The sequence below is a fragment of the Pseudorasbora parva genome, chromosome 2 (assembly GCF_024679245.1).
Source record: "Pseudorasbora parva isolate DD20220531a chromosome 2, ASM2467924v1, whole genome shotgun sequence".
Classification (NCBI taxonomy): Eukaryota; Metazoa; Chordata; class Actinopteri; order Cypriniformes; family Gobionidae; genus Pseudorasbora; species Pseudorasbora parva.
Window position 1 is genome coordinate 12736706 of NC_090173.1, and position 23307 is coordinate 12760012.

General features: G+C 40.6%; 1 protein-coding gene across 1 annotated transcript in view; it reads right to left on the reverse strand.

The window, feature by feature from the left end:
* LOC137048655 (polymeric immunoglobulin receptor-like) overlaps positions 1-23307 on the reverse strand; it is a gene marked incomplete at its 3' end in the record, with an annotated part of 145601 nt that overhangs the window by 14707 nt on the left and 107587 nt on the right. The window contains exons 4-5 of the mRNA XM_067426857.1: positions 1674-2030; positions 1210-1560 (exon numbers count right to left, since the gene is read on the reverse strand). Of these exons, the coding sequence (XP_067282958.1) occupies positions 1210-1560; positions 1674-2030 (708 nt within the window). The remainder of the gene's footprint in view (positions 1-1209; positions 1561-1673; positions 2031-23307) is intronic.

Genomic DNA, 23307 nt, shown 5'->3' on the forward strand with positions numbered 1-23307 from the left:
GTATGTGACTAGACCTTAGAGGTAGCAAGCAAAACGGTTTTGCACGTCAGAGTCAGAATAGTGTAACATTATACAGAACAACAATGGAGTAACGGTTAGCGCATTTGAATGACGAAGCACGCGATCGTATCGTTTACTGATGTTTACTCATGCGACGGTAGCCAATAGCAGAGACATTTGAAGTTGATTTACTCACCGGCATCTTCCAAAGCAGGACCGCTCTGTCAAAAACACACTTCTTTGGTATGATTTGGTGAAGTCCTGTGACAGCAGTGACCGTGGAAATCCACTTTGCGACGCGACTGAAGCGATGCCTTGAAGCTTCCCGTCATTTCTGCGTTCAAATCGGTTCAAATGCAGCGCTGCCTTCCCGGAATGCTGTGCTGAAGCGTTGAAGTCGCTCGACATCACCCATAGGAATAAAGTGGAGCGCGGCGCGTCATAAGTGTTCACGGACGACTGGATCTGCACCTGAGAGACTGTTTACAGCGTGCATTTCCTCTCTCTCCCTCTAGTCACGCGCGCGCGCACCCTACCGGGAGAAGAGCCTGTACAGCCCATACAAGGACCTTCCGCTCTATTTAACGTCAAGTAGACCCATACTCGAAAAAAACTCGCCGAAACTTGTGAGAAACCGGAAGGAGTATTTTTAACACAGAAATACTCCATCAAACGTCCAACATTAGTTTTTGAAACTTTGTCTATGTTTAGGATGGGAATCCAAGTCTTTAAAGGTGTAAAAAGCTCAGTATGCATGAAACAGCATTTCACCCCCCCCTTTAAGATCCTCTTTGTCTCAACTTAATCATCATGTGTGACAGATATCTTTGCAAATTATATTTATTAAATGATGACATTTAATTAATAGTAATTAATATATGACGTAATCATAGTCTATATTACCGTAGTTAACTATATAGGCTAATACAGTAACTAATATTAGTCTATATTCATTAATCATTAATGAATGTCTTAGACCTTCTTAAGTCATACATTAACTCAAGATTATCTGTGCACTGGTTATGCATGAATTAATGCATATTAGTGCATGTGTATTGTAAAGTATTAACTTAATCACTTTGTTGTAAAACGTGGATTTGTGGAAATGTGGATTGACTATGTACAACTGAATGTAAACGCGTAACTAATTTAAACTTATGAATTAGTTAAATCTCAAACAGTGGCATATTGTTAATATTTCTGACTCACCCAGTTGCTCCAGTACTACAGTTGCATTGGCTGATAAATCTCCAGCAAACACTTGACACATGTAAACTCCTTTATCCTCAGTTCTGACACTCTTCAGTCTGAGAGAGAAGTTTCCTTTGGGGATTTCATCAGTGAAGAACTCAACTCTGTCTCTGTATTGCTCTGCATCTGATGAAACCTCATCGTTTTGGTAGAGCAGAACCAGAATATCTTCATCTTCATCTGTTTTCTTCCATGAAAGCTCTTCAATGTGTTCAGGTGTGATGTGAGAGTCTACAGAGCAGTTCAGAGTGACGTCCTCACCCACAGACGCAGATATGGAGCGACTCGATCCTGATACTAGCAGACGCTCTGAAAGAACAAACAGTGTTAATACCAAAACATGAGATGTAAATTCAGTAATTACTAGTTTCTGTAAAATCATGATTAAAATGGAAGAAGGAACTCATGTGATCCACACTTACCAACATCTTTTATTTGAACCTCAGTCTCTCCAGAATCCTGTGTGCTGTAAACTTTACATGTGTATTTTCCCTCATCTTTAGCTCTCAGATTATCCAGACGGAGGGAGAAGTTTCCATGTTGAATCTGATCAGTAAAGAAATGAGCTCTATCATGATAATCCTGATGTTGGGTCTCTGGTCGACTCTCACCATCCAGAAACAAATGAACTACAGTCTCTGAATCTGCATCTGAGTCTGTTCTTCTCCATTCCACCTCCAGACCCTCCATTGGTAAAGGTTTATCAACATAACAGGACAAAACCACTGAAGATCCCAGAGGAGCAACCAGAGGAGCAGAGGGACCGCGCACAGTGAGCCCTGAAACAAATAAAAGAAATAAAGCTTGTGTAGTTTCCCGTAGATTAAATTGATACATTGATTGATAATTATCATCTTCATTGACATGAACAAGCATATCTTTCAGCTCATCTTCAAATCTAAAAAAGTCCAAATTATTTCTTTAAAAAAAAATGTCATATGTCAAACAAGGCACTTTCACTTTCTTTGTTTAAAAAAATGTTGCATGGCTGGTCAAATCAGGTCACCAGGAAATGTAACCTGAGAAACCACCACAGCTACTCATAACCATACTTTTTATCAAATCACATCTCACTAAACATCAACTATTGCCCAGCTCCAAACTGATAAATGCAGACAAAATTAGGCATTAAAGGGTTAGTTTACCCAAAAATGAAATTCATGTCATTAATGATATTTATTTTTCTTTGAAAAATCACCTAATTTCATTCCAAACCCATAAGACCTCCGTTCATCTTCAGAACACAGTTTAAGATATTTTATATTTAGTCTGTTCCTTCAATGAAAGTGTATGCACACTATACTGTCCATCAGAATCAGGAATCAATACGCTGATTCATAACCATTTGAATATTTATTTGAGGATTGAAAACAAACCAGGAAGGGAAGACAATGCTGAATAAAGTCATAGTTTTTGTTATTTTTGGACCAAAATGTATTTTCGATGCTTCAAGAGATTCTAATTAACCCACTGATGTCACACATGGACTACTTTGATGATGCTTTTATTCCCTTTCTGGACATGGACAGTATAGTGTGCATACACTTGCATACGCTCCTAGGTGCCCCTAGAACAGGTATCCAGGCATCCGATTGTCTCCACGGATGCCTCATCCATCGGCTGGGGTGCCACGTACAACGGGCTTGCGGTTGCAGGTCTGCACACGGGGCCTCAACTGCAATGGCACATAAACTGCCTAGAGTTGTCAACAGTTCGTCTTACCCTGAGCCGCGTCAAGACGCCGCTCCAGTGCAAGCACGTTCTGGTCTGTACGGACAGCACGGAGGTTGTAGCGTACATCAGCAAACAGGGTGGTCTACGCTCCCGTCGCGTGTCACAACTCACCCGTCACCTCCTGTTATGGAGTCTGAAGTATCTGAGGTCACTTCGTGCCACTCACATTCCGGGCTGGCTCAAGCGTGCGGCCGACGAGCCCTCATGGCAGCCAGTGCTTCCGGGAGAGTGGAGACTCCACCCCCAGGTGGTCCAGCTGAATTGGGATCGCTTCGGTGCCGCACAGGTAGACCTGTTTGTCGCCCCGGACATGACCCATTGCCAGTGGTTTTATTCCCTGACCGAGGGGACCCTCGGCACGGATGCGCTGGCACACAGCTGGCCCCGGGCCTACGCTAACATGCATTTTCCCCAGTGAGCCTTCTTGCACAGACACTGTGCAAGGTCAGGGAGGACGAGGAGCAGGTCCTGTTGGTGGTGCCATACTGGCCCAACAGGACATGGTTCCCGGAACTAGTGCTCCTTGCGACAGCACCTCCTTGGCCCATTCCTCTGAGGAAGGACCTCCTGACTCAGAGACGGGGCACCCTCTGGCACCCGGGTCCAGACCTCTGGAAACTCCCCGGATGGGATGTGGAGGTTCTAGGTGGTCTGCCACAGGCTGTGGCAGACACCATTGCTTCCTCTAGAGCTCCCTCTACGAGGCACCTCTATGTGTTGAAGTGGAACCTGTTCGTCGACTGGTGCTCTTCTCATCGAGAAGACCTACGAAGGTGTTCGGTCAGGGCCGTACTTTCCTTCCTACAAGAGGGGTTGGAGAGAAGGCTGTCTCCCTCCACCCTCAAGGTGCATGTGGCCACAATCGCTGCCCATCACGAACTGGTAGAAGGTAAGTCTTTGGGGAAGCACAACCTGATCGTCAGGATCCTGAGGGGCGTTAGGAGATTACATCCGCCTCGCCCCCCCTCTATACCTTCTTGGGATCTATCTCTGGTGCTTAGTGCATTTCAGAAGCCTCCCTTTGAGCCTTTGCAGTCAGTGGAGTTAAAAATTCTGTCCCTAAAGACAGAACTTCTGACTGCATTGGCCTCTATCAAGAGGGTAGGGGACCTGCAGGCATTTTTGATCTATGAATCGTGCCTGCAAGCGCTGCCTTCGGAGGAGGCAGACCCAACCCTGGCTTTTCTCTGTCCTGTCCAAGCACTTCGAACGTATGTGGACAGAACGCAAAGCTTTAGGACCTCAGAGCAGCTCTTCGTCTGTTACGGAGGACAGCAGAAGGGAAAGGCTGTCTCCAAGCAGAGGATGGCCCACTGGATAGTGGATGCCATTGTCTTGGCTTATAAGTCCCAAGACGTGCCCTGCCCACTCGTGATTAGAGCCCACTCCTCCAGGGGTGTAGCCTCTTCCTGGGCACTGGCACGTGGCGCCTCGCTGACAGATATTTGTAGAGCTGCAGGCTGGGCGACACCCAACGCGTTCGCTAGATTTTATAGCCTACATGTAGAACCGGTATCTTCCCGTGTACTCACTTCTCATAGTCGGTAGCACCGAAGTGCCCGTTCTAGTGTCGGCTTGCTGCGCCACTCCCTTCCCCCTGGAACGGATATGTACGCTTATATGCTCCAGTCAAGTTCCGCTGAATGGCGAACCCTGTCGAGTCCTCCGCAACCCTTGGCAGTCAGGCGTGGCGGAGCGTCTGACGCCAGGTCTAACATTCGTATGCAGTGTGGAACTTGTGTTAGGCTGGGTTCCATATGTAATGACCCCCACGGCGGTCCCATATGTGTATTTTCCACGGTACGGTTCCCTACGGCGAGCCTGTGTATTTCCCTTGGCAGAGCCCGCTCTGCCGTCTCAGTGTGGTGGCTGTCCCCCGCCCAGCTGGGCCAGGGCCACCCCTGGGACTCCCGTATGTAGCACTGCCTATGGTCAGTCCATACGAGTATTTCCACATGGTATCCCCTTTCGGGGTAGTGTGGCTTCCGCAGCGGCCTCCAGGGGCACGCTTTCCCAGCGTTATCCAACAGTCCACTGTGTGGGTCTTGTGGGATGGCAGTGTGACTCTCCCTGCAGGAAATTCCCCGCCCGCTGAGACGGGGTCCGAGGGACTCCGGCAGGGCGCTGGAAGAAATAGTAACTGTGGTGTTTTCCATAGGGATCCCAATTCATTGGTCTAAGTCCGACGTACATCGAACGTGACCGACTGAAAGAGAACGTCTCGGTTATGTAAGTAACCCTCGTTCCCTGAAGGAGGGAACGGAGATGTACGTCCCATCGCCACAGTTGCTGTACCATCACTGCAGTTCAAGCCACGGTTCGGCTCCTCATTGAAAAACAACGGTGCATGGTGATCGCTTTATACCCGCACAGCGGGGCGGGGTGCGATATGCAAAGCACGCACGCCAATGTTCATTGGTCCGTTTTCTAAATCTCGAAGCTGATAGGGGCTCCCAAAAGTTATGCCAATTTGTCGTTCTAAGACGTTTTTATTCACAATTTGTACAATGTCCCAACTTTTTTGGAATCGGATTTGTAAAACAGATTAAAGTGGGAGATGTTCAGATCATGTTCTGTGAAGCCACATGGGCTGTTTTAGAGAATGATGATCACAACAACTATAACTTTCATAATGGACTTTAAGGGGGTTTGAGTTGCAAGAGATCACAGTTGTTAGCTGCTACATTATGACAACAGACAACAAACACCATAGACCTGTGTATGAGAAATGCAGGAAAGATGAAACTAATGATCAGAAACTAGTACAGTAAATAAAAATAATACATTATAAAAACAGCTGTGGATAGAAATCACCGTCATCTCCCAAGAAAATCAACCAACAAAACTGATGAAAGCTTGACTACTAAAACTTCATTTTTTCTGCTTCAAATTATGCATTTAAAATTAGAAAAGTAAAATTAATTAAAAGTTTTGTTAAGAAATTCATAAAAACTAATTTCTAGAATTGAAGCAGAAGGCTTTAGACCACAAAGGTATTTAAGACCATGAGCAACATAAATTCAGCCCAAACCATGGACACTAGTAGTGTAAGTCGGCACAGATTAAAATGATACATAATTAATAATGTGCCTTGTCTTCAGAATCATCTTAAAACAGAAAATCAACATACCATCAGATATAACTGCAACTGCAGCCACAATTATAAATGTAAGCAGATCCATGATCAGTTGAAATAAGTATCATCTCTCTCGACCGTCAGAGTTAGAGACTGAGAAAGAGTTCTGTTGAACAGCAGCTAATCCTGATAAACCAGTTCTGATTAAATGGAAAAACGTCACTATGAAAAAATGAAAACATCTGCAATGGGTGTAATCTGAAACTGTACACTATTAACAGATCAAGAAATGAACATGAGCTGGGGTGTCCAATCCTGCTCCTGGAGGGCCGATGTCCAGCAGAGTTTAGCTCAAACTTGCCCAAACATGTTTTATATCAGTTTGACAGTTATGTTGGAACATAACTGTCATATTATTCAATCTGGTCCATGATTTTTCTCATTTTGTCAAAAAATTTTTTTTAAATAAGTAATTAATTTTACATTAAGGAAACACTCTGTGTAAGAAACATTTTTTGTGGTTACAAATAATCACACTGATTTTGTGATCCTTCACCGCTTCAGTGTTAGTGTTAGTGATCCTACACCGCTTCAGTGTTAGTGTTAGTGATCCTACACCGCTTCACTGTTAGTGTTTCTACACCGCTTCAGTGTTAGTGTTTCTACACCGCTTCACTGTTAGTGTTTCTACACCGCTTCAGTGTTAGTGATCCTACACCGCTTCAGTGTTAGTGTTAGTGATCCTACACCACTTCAGTGTTAGTGTTAGTGATCCTACACTGCTTCAGTGTTAGTGTTAGTGATCCTACACTGCTTCAGTGTTAGTGTTAGTGATCCTACACCACTTCAGTGTTAGTGTTAGTGATCCTACACCGCTTCAGTGTTAGTGTTAGTGATCCTACACTGCTTCAGTGTTAGTGTTAGTGATCCTACACTGCTTCAGTGTTAGTGTTAGTGATCCTACACTGCTTCAGTGTTAGTGTTAGTGATCCTACACCGCTTCAGTGTTAGTGTTAGTGATCCTACAGCGCTTCAGTGTTAGTGTTAGTGATCCTACACCGCTTCAGTGTTAATGTTAGTGATCCTACACCGCTTCAGTGTTAGTGTTAAGCCCCGTTTCCACCACAGGAACTTTACCCAGGAACCAGGAACTTTGGGTGGTACTTCGTGTGTTTTGACCACAGGAACCAGGGTCTAAATGAAGTTCCGGGTAAATATTTCCCCCTCCAAACGGCCCTGCTCCCGAGGTAGTACTTTTTCAAAGTTCAGGAACTTTCGAGGGCGGGACTTGGGCGCTGAACATGCTGATTGGTTTAGCTCACGCAGCATTTTATGTCAACAGGTATTTTTAAAAGTCTTTTGTGAGGTTCGGTCTCGTTCAGTAAATATCAGTCTTGCTCTCTGTCTGATGTCGTGCGCCGCGTTCTCAGCCATCTCACGTGCAATGTCCGTAATAGCTGATAATAATATACATTGTCATTTTAAATCTAGCTTTACAAGCTTTCTGAATATGCTGCATGCTGCTGAATCTGCATATTAGTGCTCTTTTCTGTAGTTGTTAATTACCTCTTTAGTAAACCTATACATAACCAGCAAAAGCAGCACAGCTTGAATCTCTTCCATACTCGTTATTAATTTTTTTTCACCATGTAAACGACCTGACCTGATTACTTTTAAGTGTGTGTCCTTACATGACGAGACAGCGCGCACCGCGCTCATGTTGACAAGAGAGGAAAGTTAATTTTTCTGAGGGGTAAACTTTTTATTTCGTAAGTTATGAAGATAATGTTGGAGTAATGACACAGCGTATATTGCCCCAGGCAGTTTTTACTTTAACTGCGCCTGACAGAAGAATTTTTTTTTTCTGAGATGATTATTACACTTTACAACAAATAAATAGCTGGTGGCTGTTAAGAGTTGCTATGGCTACAGTAAACACATTCCAGCTGCTGGAGAAAACAGCGCTGACATTTTTGATGCAGCAGACAAACTGCATGTGACAAAATGATTGCGATTGAATGTCATCACATGTAAACACCAGATCGGTTTAGATAACGTCTCATGTAAATAGTCCACTAAATCTTTCAATTGGTACACACAAAAATGATTACTGTCCTTCACTGAATTGGAGGAACAGTCGTGCGCAGTCCTACATCTGATTACCGGACTAATTTTCCTAATCTTCTCGGAACTTTAGATTGCGGTCGAAACGCAGACAGTTGCAGGTCTGGGGGGGAGAAAAGTTCCTGTAAAAAAGTTCCTGGAACAAATTGTTCCGGGTAATTTTGGTGGAAACGGGGCTTTAGTGAGTCTACACCGCTTCAGTGTTAGTGCTAGTGATCCTACACCGCTTCAGTGTTAGTGATCCTACACCGCTTCAGTGTTAGTGTTAGTGATCCTACACTGCTTCAGTGTTAGAGTTAGTGATCCTACACTGCTTCAGTGTTAGTGTTAGTGATCCTACACTGCTTCAGTGTTAGTGTTAGTGATCCTACACCGCTTCAGTGTTAGTGTTAGTGATCCTACACCACTTCAGTGTTAGAGTTAGTGATCCTACACTGCTTCAGTGTTAGTGATCCTACACCACTTCAGTGTTAGTGTTAGTGATCCTACACCGCTTCAGTGTTAGTGTTAGTGATCCTACACCACTTCAGTGTGAGTGTTAGTGATCCTACACTGCTTCAGTGTTAGTGATCCTACACCACTTCAGTGTTAGTGTTAGTGATCCTACACCGCTTCAGTGTTAGTGTTAGTGATCCTACACCACTTCAGTGTGAGTGTTAGTGATCCTACACCGCTTCAGTATTAGGGTTAGTGATCCTACACCACTTCAGTATTAGGGTTAGTGATCCTACACTGCTTCAGTGTTAGTGTTAGTGATCCTACACCGCTTCAGTATTAGGGTTAGTGATCCTACACTGCTTCAGTGTAAGTGTTAGTGATCCTACACTCCTTCAGTGTTAGTGTTAGTGATCCTACACCGCTTCAGTGTTAGTGTTAGTGATCCTACACTCCTTCAGTGTTAGTGTTAGTGATCCTACACCGCTTCAGTGTTAGTGTTAGTGATCCTACACTCCTTCAGTGTTAGTGTTAGTGATCCTACACCGCTTCAGTGTAAGTAATCCTACACTCCTTCAGTGTTAGTGTTAGTGATCCTACACCGCTTCAGTGTAAGTAATCGTACACCGCTTCAGTGTTAATGTTAGTGATCCTACACCGCTTCAGTGTTAGTGATACTACACCGCTTCAGTGTTAGTGTTAGTGATCCTACACCGCTTCAGTTTTAGTGTTAGTGATCCTACACCGCTTCAGTGTTAGAGTTAGTGATCTTACACTGCTTCAGTGTTAGTGTTAGTGATCCTACACCGCTTCAGTATTAGGGTTAGTGATCCTACACTGCTTCAGTGTTAGTGTTATTGATCCTACACAGCTTCAGTGTTAGAGTTAGTGATCCTACACCACTTCAGTGTTAGTGTTAGTGATCCTACACCGCTTCAGTGTAAGTAATCCTACACTGCTTCAGTGTTAGTGATCCTACACCACTTCAGTGTTAGTGTTAGTGATCCTACACTGCTTCAGTGTTAGTGATCCTACACCGCTTCAGTGTAAGTAATCCTACACTGCTTCAGTGTTAGTGATCCTACACCGCTTCAGTGTTAGTGTAAGTGATCCTACACCGCTTCAGTTTTAATAATCCTACACCGCTTCAGTGTTAGTGTTATTGATCCTACACCACTTCAGTTTTAGTGATCCTACACCGCTTCAGTGTTAGTACTAGTGATCCTACACCACTTCAGTGTTAGTTTTAGTGATCCTACACTGCTTCACTTTTAGTAATCCTACACTGCTTTAGTGTTAGTGTTATTGATCCTACACCACTTCAGTTTTAGTGATCCTACACCGCTTCACTTTTAGTAATCCTACACTGCTTCAGTGTTAGTGTTATTGATCCTAGACCACTTCAGTTTAAGTGATCCTACACCACTTCAGTGTTAGTGTTAGTGATCCTACACCGCTTCAGTGTTAGTGTTAGTGATCCTACACCCCTTCAGTGTTAGTGTTAGTGATCCTACACCACTTCAGTGTTAGTGTTAGTGATCCTACACCGCTTCAGTGTTAGTGTTAGTGATCCTACACTGCTTCAGTGTTAGTGTTAGTTGTCCTACACCGCTTCAATGTTATTCACGAGTTTGTGTGCCCATATAATCTTAGTGAAAGTGGTAAACCGATTTGGCTTGCTGTCTGCTATAGAGGGGCTCGGAGAGGATATTCTACCCGAGCTCCGATTGCCCCCCTATGACAGGCAAATTAAATAAATGAAATAATGAATGAATGAGTCATTTATATAGCGCTTTCTACTGTACACCCAAAGCGCTTTACACTCGTGTCAGGGATCTCTCCTCAACCACCACCAGTGTGGTGTACAAAATTGTACAAAAGGAGGAGCAGGGGAGGAGGAGGGATGCTTCAGGAACCAAAAAGGGGAAGAGGTAAGCTGCTGGTTTTAAACCTTGGTATTAATTGAAAGATTAGATGGGCGTACTCCTCCCGAAATTACGTTTATTAACTTCACGTGTTAGTGAACCTACACCGCTTCAGTGTTAGTGATCCTACAGCGCTTCAGTGTTAGTGATCCTACAGCGCTTCAGTGTTAGTTTTGGTGATCCTAAACCACTTCAGTGTTAGTGTTATTGATCCTACACCGCTTCAGTGTTAGTGTTAGTGATCCTACACCCCTTCAGTGTTAGTGATCCTACAGTGCTTCAGTGTTAGTGTTAGTGATCCTACACCCCTTCAGTGTTAGTGTTATTGATCCTACACCGCTTCAGTGTTAGTGTTAGTGATCCTACACCCCTTCAGTGTTAGTGATCCTACAGTGCTTCAGTGTTAGTGTTAGTGATCCTACACCCCTTCAGTGTTAGTGTTAGTCATTCTACACCGCTTCCATGTTAGTTTTGGTGATCCTATACCGCTTCAGTGTTAGTGATCCTACAGTGCTTCAGTGTTAGTTTTGGTGGTCCTAAACCACTTCAGTGTTAGTGTTATTGATCCTACACCGCTTCAGTGTTAGTGTTAGGGATCCTACACCCCTTCAGTGTTAGTGTTAGTCATTCTACACCGCTTCCATGTTAGTTTTGGTGATCCTATACCGCTTCAGTGTTAGTGATCCTACAGTGCTTCAGTGTTAGTTTTGGTGGTCCTAAACCACTTCAGTGTTAGTGTTATTGATCCTACACCGCTTCAGTGTTAGTGTTAGAGATCCTACACCACTTCAGTTTTACTGTTAGTTGTCCTACACCGCTTCAGTGTTAGTGTTAGTGAACCTACACCGCTTCAGTGTTAGTGTTAGTGAACCTACACCGCTACAGTGTTAGTGATCCTACACCGCTTCAGTGTTAGTGATCCTACAGCGCTTCAGTGTTAGTGATCCTACACCACTTCAGTGTTAGTGTTAGTGATCCTACACCACTTCAGTGTTAGTGTTAGTGATCCTACACCACTTCAGTGTTAGTGTTAGTGAACCTACACCGCTATAGTGTTAGTGATCCTACACCGCTTCAGTGTTAGTGTTAGTCATTCTACACCGCTTCCATGTTAGTTTTGGTGATCCTATACCGCTTCAGTGTTAGTGATCCTACAGTGCTTCAGTGTTAGTTTTGGTGATCCTAAACCACTTCAGTGTTAGTGTTATTGATCCTACACCGCTTCAGTGTTAGTGTTAGTGATCCTACACCCCTTCAGTGTTAGTGTTAGTGATCCTACAGTGCTTCAGTGTTAGTGTTATTGATCCTACACCCCTTCAGTGTTAGTGTTAGTGATCCTACACCACTTCAGTTTTACTGTTAGTAATCCTACACCGCTTCAGTGTTAGTGTTAGTGATCCTACACCACTTCAGTTTTACTGTTAGTTGTCCTACACCGCTTCAGTGTTAGTGTTAGTGAACCTACACCGCTTCAGTGTTAGTGTTAGTGAACCTACACCGCTACAGTGTTAGTGATCCTACACCGCTTCAGTGTTAGTGATCCTACACCGCTTCAGTGTTAGTGTTAGTGATCCTACACCACTTCAGTGTTAGTGTTAGTGAACCTACACCGCTACAGTGTTAGTGATCCTACACCGCTTCAGTGTTAGTGTTAGTGATTCTACAGCACTTCAGTGTTAGTTTTGGTGATCCTATACCGCTTCAGTGTTAGTGATCCTACACCACTTCAGTGTTAGTGTTAGTGATCCTACACCGCTTCAGTGTTAGAGTTAGTGATCCTACACCGCTTCAGTGTTAGTTTTGGTGATCCTATACCGCTTCAGTGTTAGTGATCCTACACCACTTCAGTGTTAGTATTAGTGATCCTACACCGCTTCAGTTTTAGTTTTAACACCTGGCGAAAAACCTGTATTATTTTCTTTGACTCAGAGTTCTGTGTAAATGTATCTAATCATGATAAACCAGTTCTGATTAAATGGAAAAACCTCAGCATGAAAAAAAAGAAAGAATCCGAAATGGGACTAATCTGAAATGGTATAAGAGAATCAAGAATTTAGCACTAGTTGGCACAATTTAAGTTTCACCCTAAATTGAAATGGTTTTTGATGGATTTTAATTATCTAATTGGCTCCCTATGGTTAAGTAGTTACATCTGCCACATAAACTTTGTCTCTAAAAAGAAACTCTATTCAGCTGCATTCGGGTGTGTCGTTTCAGTTGAATGACAGTCATTCAAACAGATGCACCCAGATGAAAAATCATACTATTAAATATATTAAAAATATACTTGAAATTCAAGTAGTATGCGTATAATACATTTGTATTTCCAACATGCTTATTTGAAGTACATTAAAAATATACTGAATTGCATTTTAATATATTTCTAAAAAGTATACTAGAAGTACATTGCTAATAAATATATGCTTAATTACACTTTTAAGAAATATGCTAAACACAAGCATATTTTTTAGTGAAGTTTTAGTGTATTTATGCAATATACAGCTCTGGAAAAAATTAAGAGACCACTAACATGGATTTCTCAATGTTAAGTGTTCTCTTAATTTTTTTTCAGATCTACATTTATGCAATTTAATACTTATATAATGCAATATATTAAATATGCAGAGCATGCATTTATCATTTTAATATTTTCAACATTAATGTTTTCACCGTTGACAAATGTTATATATATATATATATATATATATATATATATATATATATATATATATATATATATATATATATATATATATATATATATATATATATATATATAAACTTTTGTCAACTATAATTAAGCATTGCAATATGCATACTTATAAATGTTGTTCACTTTTTTCTTCTTTAAAAGCTGTTGTACATCACGATACATTTAACATGCTACTACTGAAATTCCCACAAGGATTTTAACATCATATTATTTTAAATGCATCATAAGCGCCAATCTATACAGAGAACAGTGATCATAAATTATAAATCTTTAATAAAAATCCCTGTTTTTACTTGAGTTTAAATTCAAACCACAAATGATTGAACCTGATTGGTTCCAGAGCCCTTAAACGACTCAGATTGGTTCTCATAATAATAAGCTCCCCTCAGAGATTAGGCTTGTTTGAGAAGAGCAAAATCTGCGCAGAACCGATCACTGGTGATCAGTGCGAAATGCATGCCAGTTAGAAATAGGCTTGTTTGAGATGCGTCTTGCCTCGCCTGAAATAAAGGCGAGACTAGGCGGCTGCAGTGAGGGAAGGAGTGAAAAAAGAGCAGGCAAGCTGGACAGTTCTCTCCTCTCGTAGTGAATCAGACACCGGCGCGAGATCAGTTGCAGATATCGCGGGATTCACACTCGTGCGCTCTGTTGCTGATAAACTGGATGTAATTTAAGTTCTGTTGCTTTTATATGAAAATAAATATTATGAACAAGACACCCAAAGTTTTTGTTATTTATTTCCTTTCAAAAGGCCTGTTTATCAAGCATTTTTATTTTAATTACACACATGTTTTTATATATTTTTATTAATATGACAACAATCACATAACCCAAAGAGAGATCGCACTGTCCGAGAGTTTGGGAATATTCACACATAATTTATACACATTAAAACATGATATCAGAGTTTTAACATCAAACATTTAAAAAAAACAGCCTAACATCACGGTTGTTTAAGCCAATAAGCATTAAGCTGTTTCGTCAGCAAGTCGTTTCCCATCGTGCTTTTGTTCAGCGCAGTCGGTGGAGAGCAACTGCGCTCGACTGCAGAATCCGACACATCCGCCTCGCCATCGCGAGAGATTTTTGACATACATCAGCATGACATCAGAGCAAGGCGGACCGCCCTCGGACACTTTTCTAACCGGCATGCATCTCGCGCTGATCACCGGTGATCGGTTCTGCGCAGATTTTGCTCATCTCAAACAAGCCTAATGTGTCCGAGGGTGGTCCGCCTTGCTCTGGCGTCATGCTAACGTATGTCAAAAATCTCTCGCGAGTGAAAGGCGCATGCGTCGGATTCTGCAGTCGAGCGCATAGACATCATATAGGTGTCTATGATTGATTGACATCATATAGGTGTCTACTATATGATGTCTATGGTCGAGCGCAGTTGCTCTCTACCGACTGCGCGGAGAAAAAGCATGATGGGAAACGACTTGCTGACGACACAGCTTAATGCTCATTGGTTTAAACAACCGTGATGTATGGTTCTTTTTTTTTTTATATTTGACTTTAAAAAAAAAAATCATGTTAATCATGATTTTTTCATGTTTAAATCATGTTTTTATGTGTATAAATTATGTGTGAATACTCTCAAACTCTCGGAGAGTGCGATCTCTCCGTGGTTTATGTGATTGTTGTCATATTAATAAAAATATTTAAAAAAAAACATGCAATTAAAGTAAAAATGCTTGATAAACAGGTCTTTCGAATTGAAATAAATAACAAAAACTTTGGGTGTCTTGTTCATAATATATATTTTCATATAAAAGCAACAGAACTTAAATTACATCCAGTTTAACAGCAACAGAGCGCACGAGTGTGAATCCCGCGATATCCGCAACTGATCTCGCGCCGGTGTCTGATTCACTACGAAAAGAGTGAACTGTCCGGCTTGCCTGCACTTTTTTCACTCCTCCCCTCACTGCAGCCGCCTAGTCTCTCCTTTTTTTCAGGCGAGGCAAGACGCATCTCAAACAAGCCTGTTCTGTTTATCAGATATGCTGTGCCTTGCATGGTGCATGTTGCTTGAATGCGATACAAATTTTTTTTAGATTTAAACGTGATCGTGTGTCTCTTCAGAGGACTTGGAGGAAACCATGTGATTCATATGGATTACTTTGGCGATGTTTTTTAGTTGCTGTTCTTTTTTGCAACAGGTTTTTTGAAAGTTTCTCCAGGCAAGTTGTCTTTCATTGGAGAGCTATAACGTACATCTCTCATTATTTTTGTGACTCCAGGTAAGATTTGTATTAAATTAATGTTACTTTTTGTGCCAGTTGTATTTCTGACACAAAATGTAATTCAGCATTTCTTTTTCATTTTCAGCTAACGTTTATAGCTACATTCAGTTTGACCATCAGAGCCAAGCTTTTCAAATCTATAGCTCTCTGAAGCAGACACGAAGAGATGAAGATACTGCCCACAGTAGTTACTGGTAAGTTTTAGTGGCTTTTTGCATAAATAGCTCACTGTTCAGTGTTTTCCTAGGCTGCTGTGCATTTGCTAGCTAACAGTGATAACAGTTAACATGATACCAACACCAGCTAATGTTAGATATCTAGCAATGTAAGCACCGGGTACTCATAACATATAAGGTCCGTTTGTAAAGACTTTGATGAATGTGTTTAAAAGTGATGTGGTGACATTTGTCTGTTTAAAACAACTATAAAATGCATCGGCAGAAAGCATTATTAAGTCATTTTAACATGTAAGTTACAAGATTACATTTACATTCTTTTTATTTGCAAAATGTAGTTGTTTATTTCTGATTTTCTAGAGAAATGTGACTTCATTGTATTGTGGTAAATTATCTTTGAGAAGTTTGAAATAACTATGTTATGAACATAAATGTACTTTGTCTTGAGCTGACAGCTAACTATGACAACATTAGATTGGCATTGATATTTGTTTAAGCTTGACAACGGGCCTTTTTTATTTTCTAAAATACAGTTTTAATTACAGATAAGTACGGAGATTAAATTGTAAAATGGGATGCTTATGAGTGTTTATCTGAAAATGCTGCGGATGTGAATGGTTTTTATTATATTACCCACCAGGTTCATTGTACTCAGCATTTTTAATTCTTAAAAATAAAACAAATCATTCATCACCATCTGCTTGTATTTTGTCAAATATTAATTCATTTGTTTTTCCCTTCAGATCAGCTGCTAGAAGACAGAGTGCAGAGACAAGCGAAGAAGAGAGTAGTAAGTACAGGTCCCAAAAAAGTATGTAATGTAATGATGTAATGATAAAAATTAAACTTTCATATATTTTAGATTCATTGCACACCAACTGAAATATTTCAGGTCTGTAATTGTTTTAATACTGATTATCACTCTCTCCAGGAAATAAACGACACCGTTGTTCTGGTTACTGATGGATTTATTGCATGTTATCCTTTCTCCATCATCACATTCACCGTCAATTAAATCCACCGTCAAACTACAGTATGACAATGTAAAAGAAACACGCTGACATACACTATAAAGCGGTGTAAGGCTGGAAAAACCTAGTAGATGCTGAAATGTCTAATCACTCTGAGAAAACAAAGGAAATTAGCATCTGAACTCATTCATACAGTTAGAGTCTCTGAACGAGACGACATCACACTGGGTGAACCATCTATGAATGACTCTAATTTACATGCCTTTCCTTTCACATGAAACTTCCCCCAAACTACTGCTCCCCCTCATATTGAGATCACCTGAAATGCACCAGAAATCTCTGTTACAATGTCAGTCCTCACAATACAGTATTATATGTGTTTGATATCATTTGAAATGTCTCAGTGCGACTGGTACAAATATCTCAACACCACAGATAAGTCAGGTATAAGTAAAATAGAACATCATAAATGTTTTAAGAGTTAAAAGATATCTTTCCTTGGTGTATGGTGGATGTGGCTTTCAGCCATTTGGCCTCTTCCATTCAAGTGTATAGGACTTGATCAATGCAAATTCCTATAGTGAACTCGTGTTTCCATTTGAAAGAGTTTCAAATGGTTCACGGTATGGATCTGGTTCTGGGTATTTATGGAAATGTTGCAAAGAGCTCAGGGCTCGATTCTGTAGTCAGGTCAGCCCGTAATGCTGGACGTTTCAAGATAGCCAGTATTATGTAATTTCCAGAAGTCAGGTATACATTTCATTCTTTACTTCAGAGTATTTGATGTTATATGGATTAGGCTATCTTTGAATTGATTATGTAACAAATAAACTCAGGAAATACAAATGTAATACACATACCTTGCTGGCTGCATATAACCAAGAGGGAATAAGTTCACTTGAAAATACCCGGTTCAAAACACAAAAATGAAAAACATCTCCTTTACTTCTTTGCTCAAACACGAGCAACTATTGTAAACACAAGCTACTCTTGTAATCCGCACATGGAGAATAACGCTGCCTTCATCGAAATGTAAACATTTCCTGTTGCACCTTTTAAAAATGTCAGTGTGCAACTTTTGTTCCTTGTTGACATCCACACTCAATATTCATGAAAAGATTAAACGAATATAACAAAACATTTTAAATAACAAAAATATGTATGGCAGTTATACTGATGATTTTGGCATACAGCTCATGAAAACCCAAAATTCCTATATCTAAAAAAAATTGCATATTTCATCCGACCAATAAGAGAAAAGTGTTTTTAATACAAAAAAAGTCAACCTTCAAATAATTATGTTGAGTTATGCACTCAATACTTGGTCGGGAATCCTTTTGCAGCCTGCCCTTGATAAAACACAGTGGACCAAAACCAGCAGCTGACATGGCACCCCAGACCATCACTGACTGTGGGTACTTGACACTGGACTTCAGGCATTTTGGCATTTCCTTCTCCCCAGTCTTCCTCCTGACTCTGGTACCTTGATTTCCGAATGACATGCAAAATTTGCTTCCATCCGAAAAAAGTACTTTGGACCACTGAGCAACAGTCCAGTGCTGCTTCTCTGTAACCCAAAAGTGTCTTGACCTGGGGAATGCGGCACCTGTAGCCCATTTCCTGAAGACGCCTGTGCACGGTGGCTCTGGATGTTTCTACTCCAGACTCAGTCCACTGCTTCCGCAGGTCCCCCAAGGTCTGGAATCGGTCCTTCTCCACAATCTTCCTCAGGGTCCGGTCACCTCTTCTCGTTGTGCAGCGTTTTTTTGCCACACTTTTTCCTTCCCACAGACTTCCCACTGAGGTGCCTTGATACTGCACTCTAGGAACAGCCTATTCGTTCAGAAATGTCTTTCTGTGTCTTACCCTCTCGCTTGAGGGTGTCAATGATGGCCTTCTGGACAGCAGTCAGGTCGGCAGTCTTACCCATGATTGCGGTTTTGAGAAATGAACCAGGCTGGGAGAGTTTAAAAGCCTCAGGAATCTTTTGTAGGTGTTTAGAGTTAATTAGTTGATTCAGATGATTAGGTTAATAGCTCGTTTAGAGAACCTTTTCATGATATGCAATTTTTTTTAGATAGGAATTTGGGGTTTTCATGAGCTGTATGCCAAAAACATCAGTATTAAAACAATAATATTTCAGTTGGTGTGCAATGAATCTAAAATATATGAAAGTAGATTTTTTATCATTAAATTATGGAAAATAATGACCTTTATCACAATATGCTAATTTTTGGAGAAGGACCTGTATAGGCTGTTTATGTAAATTCAAAAGAAAACTATAAAATAAGCATGAAAACGACATAAATTAAGAAGAACACATGTAAGTTTGATCTCTTGAAGTTACGTATTCTGCCTGCTGTTATACACTCATATTAGACCCTCTATGTCACATTAAAGGTGCCCTAGAATGATTTGAAACAATATGTTAAATTGTTCTCTGATATCTACATAGAGGGTAAGTGGCTTATTTAAAGGAAAAAAAATGTCCACATACAGTTTTACAGGTGCATTTACAAGCCTATAAATTGTCCCTAGGATGTAATGCTCTGTTTTTGCCCTATTTGGAAGAGTCATGAATATTGATGTTGATTGGCTTATTTCAGCAGCTCAGAGCAGTTCAGTGAAGCGGTTCGTGAGTCCTGACCGTCCTGACAGAACACAGACCGACTAAATGACGACACTAAGCAAAACATCTCAAATGGAGATTGATAAAATGCAGTTTACTTGTTTATTTGGTGTTTTCAGATTATTCACACGCGAAAAAGAGCTCGCGTTTGTGCGATTGCCACATTTCAGTAATTAAATCCCCCAAACAGAGCTTTTCTGTGAAAAGAAACCCGTATACACTCCAATAATAACCGACTGCAGAACCGCAAAACCCATATATGTCACTCACAACAGACTGAGGACAACAGCGCCACGCCACAGTCTCATGCCTGAAGTGGGCGGAGTTAACGAAAACTAAACAATCGGCATGGCGGAAGAAGAGAACACGGTAAACAGCTGTTTTGTGTTGTGGTTTTAATCTGTTAAGTTTATTTGTGTTGTGTATTTGATCCATATTTGTTGTATTAACACTTTATACAGAACTTGGCTCTATTTTTTTTTTCTAATGGGCTTTACGATTGCTATCGCATCTGTTGATATGGTCTTGCTTTAAGTAACATATTGTTTGTGATTTTACTTTTGTTGTTGGCGCTGTATTTTTTTTTTTTTGCTTTTATCTGATACTGACCAGTGTTTTATGTGGATTATTTTTCTAATTTATAGAGGCATTACGATTTGGAGGCTCAGCTTTCCTTCATGTTCATCAATGCAAGACATTCTGCACCAGTTTCCACTGCCCAGTTTTAAAGCAGCACCAGGTAACTTTTCAACCTTCATAATATATTTTCAATCCTCTTGTGATGATAAATCGACTTACAATAGGCTGGATGACACGTCTGCCATAGCTTGATGGGGTCTGTATCGTTTTTAATCGTACTTTTAAAGTAGTAACCCGAGAACAAAAATAACTACAAAATTCGACTGCTTTACGGCATATACGTCACTTCCACCAACACCCACACTTCCTTACATTCGGACGTGCGAGCCCAACTTTGTTCGTTGGATAATATAGTCATGTCCGAAGCAGCACAGACAAATAAGAAAGAAAAGGTTTTGTTGGAGGAAAGCAATAAGAGGAAACGAAAAAGTGATGGGATTAAAGGCAGGACGAGGATCAACATGTGACCAGCGTTTTCTCGTCGGCGTGAGCTGAAGGAGGCGTGCCCGACCGATGCTGTCCTGCTTGTTACGGTGAGCTACCACTCAAACATTGAACTGAAGTATCATATAGATTCTGTAAAACGGTAACCAATAGACTACTATAATGACGCTGGCTTGTAAACGTGAGCATTGTGATTATTTGGCGTTTGAAAAAAATAAAAACCCATGAAATTATATTCATATGACATGCTGAAACATATGCCACTGACTGTACCTGGGATGAAGACATTTCACACGCAACGCCAGAAGAACACCTGCATGTGAACTCCTCCTGCAGTGTTCAGGGGAACTGTTAGTGCTGCACCAACCCGCGGGCCGCTTTTAATAAGTAATTTGGCCCACCCCGCACCACTGTATATATTTTTACAACCCGCCCCGCACCCACGACCATTAAATAGACATACGGGGTCCGCGGGTTATGAGACGACCCGCGCATCACTAGTTCAGGGTTGTCATGTCAACAAATGCACGCGCGATGGCATCCCCTGTTGTAGGATGACAGCTCTTACGACAGTAGTTGAGGACATTATGTTTTCCCAACTGTAGGGAGACCCCGAGAGCAAAAGTTGCCAAGTGCTGCTTTAAAGTGACAAGATGGCACAGTACACCTTCATGATCACTTCAAAAAGCAGCTGTCCATGCAGGTATGAAGGTTTTGAGTTTTTTGTTTATACACAGTGGCAAGAAATAGTATTTTTTTTGTTGTCCCTTTTGAATTAGTTGGTTTTAAAGTTTCAAGTGTGTGTGTGTGTGTGTGTGTGTATGTGTTATATATATATATATATATATATATATATATATATATATATATATATATATATATATATATATATATATATATATATATATATATTTTAGGGGTGTAACGGTTCACAAAATTCACGGTTCGGTTCGATACGATACACTGGTGTCACGGTTCGGTTCGGTACGGTTCGGTATGTTTTAGATACAGCAAAAAGAAAAAAATTGGCAGATAAATTACCTTTATTATAACAAAGTATGATTTTGTTTTTTTTTTTACATTAAACAATGATGGAGCTATACTTTACCCATCTTCTATGTAGTTACAGGAATAAGACATTAGCTCTTTACATTAGCATGTGCGGTGTGTGTTGCGTTGCGTGTGCGTTGCAGGAGCCCCACGCCCTGTTGTGCTTTCACATATGCAGCGTTTGCAGTCCGCAACTGATCCGCTGTTGCATACCACAAACACAGCATTGATTCATTATTTTTTATTTAAAATCCAAAAGTTTTTACTGAACATGCCTCATCAGAATTCCAGTTCTCTTTGTTTACTCTAGAAGTCAGGTTACGTAGCCTACTACATTTAAACAACATTTTATTAAATTCATTTATTCATATTTATATACTTTAGATTTAGCTCGCACAAGTGGCAAAACATTTAAACATAGGTTATAGCCTAAAATCATAAACATTTTAAATTAATTACATTTTGGGTTTTCTCAACAGCCCAGCCTGCTGGGTTAAAATGCCACTGGGTTATTTTAACCCAGCATGTGTTCTGTCCAATATTTACCCAGCGCTGGGTTGCCAATTGGGTTGTTTTTAACCCAGCCATTTTTAGAGTGTATAAAAATAAATAACAAATAATAAAAATATCAACTTTTTACTTTAAAAACGTTACAATGGTTTTTAATATTCCATTTCACGTAAATTATTTTTGTATTGTTATCCAGTATTGTTTATTTTAAAACGTATTTATATGATTTAACTATGAGTGAGTATATCTATCTATTCTAGCCTATCTATCATCTCTCTATCTATCTTTAATTAGAACTTATTAATAAAATAGTTGAGGTTATTAACATCGTTTAAACTTTGGGCTTGAAACGCTCCAAATGGAGCAATGTATACGAAGATAAATCAGCTCCGCCCACTTGCGGTATGAGACTGTGGCGTGGCGCTGTTGTCGTCCTCAGACTGTTGTGAGTGACGTATATGGGTTCTGTGGTTCTGCAGTTAGACCTGTCTCATACACTCCGCTTTTTATCTAAACATGTCCAATCTGGCAACCATATGCACGCAAGCTCTCTCTCGCCCACGGACGATCTGAAAACATTATTAGGATATTACATGTTTATATAACGTTAGTCACAATGTAGGCTAACGTTACGCAGTGACTGTGATGTAGCCTAATCTGAAATACAAATAGGCGAAAACATCATAGGAAACACCATACTTCAGTTCTCAAAAATATAAATATATAAGTTATATTTTTACAAAATTAATAGCCTTGTCAAATGACTGTGGTTTTAACTTATATGGTGGAAAAGGTGACGTTTGCTAGAAGGATCGAATGAACGATCTAAGCAAAGTATCTACGGTTGTATTTTGTAATACAAAATAATATTAGCATCTGAAGCACACACACATAGCCTACCGTAATAAAGCCGCCTCTGACATGATACAAGTGCAAACATTTGCTTCTTTTTCCAGCTTGTTATTGGTCAAATACACTCAAAGAATTATCAGTGCACATCTGGAAGAGTATTAACGTAAACACAAGCTGTGTCTCATTTCAGAAGGCTGCGTCCTCCGGAGGTCGCATTCGAAGGGTACATACGTCATAAGGCCGTCTCATTTCAAAAAAGTGAGTAGGACTCTCCAAATGCGACCTTCGAATGCGTCCTTCTTTCACAGGATTTCGGAGTGTGCACGAGGAGTATCCTTCACGGCTGGAGATAACCCACAATTCTTTGCGTCTCCGTTAACAACCGTCATATTTTTTTTTATATTATATGAAAAAACGGCACCACCGCCAGATATACACGCGAGCGTAGGTGTGGTGTTTAAATTAAGTAGTTCAAGCTTTTTTTTTTTTTTTTTTTTTTTTAAGCTCTATTACCTCAAACAGATAGTTGTGG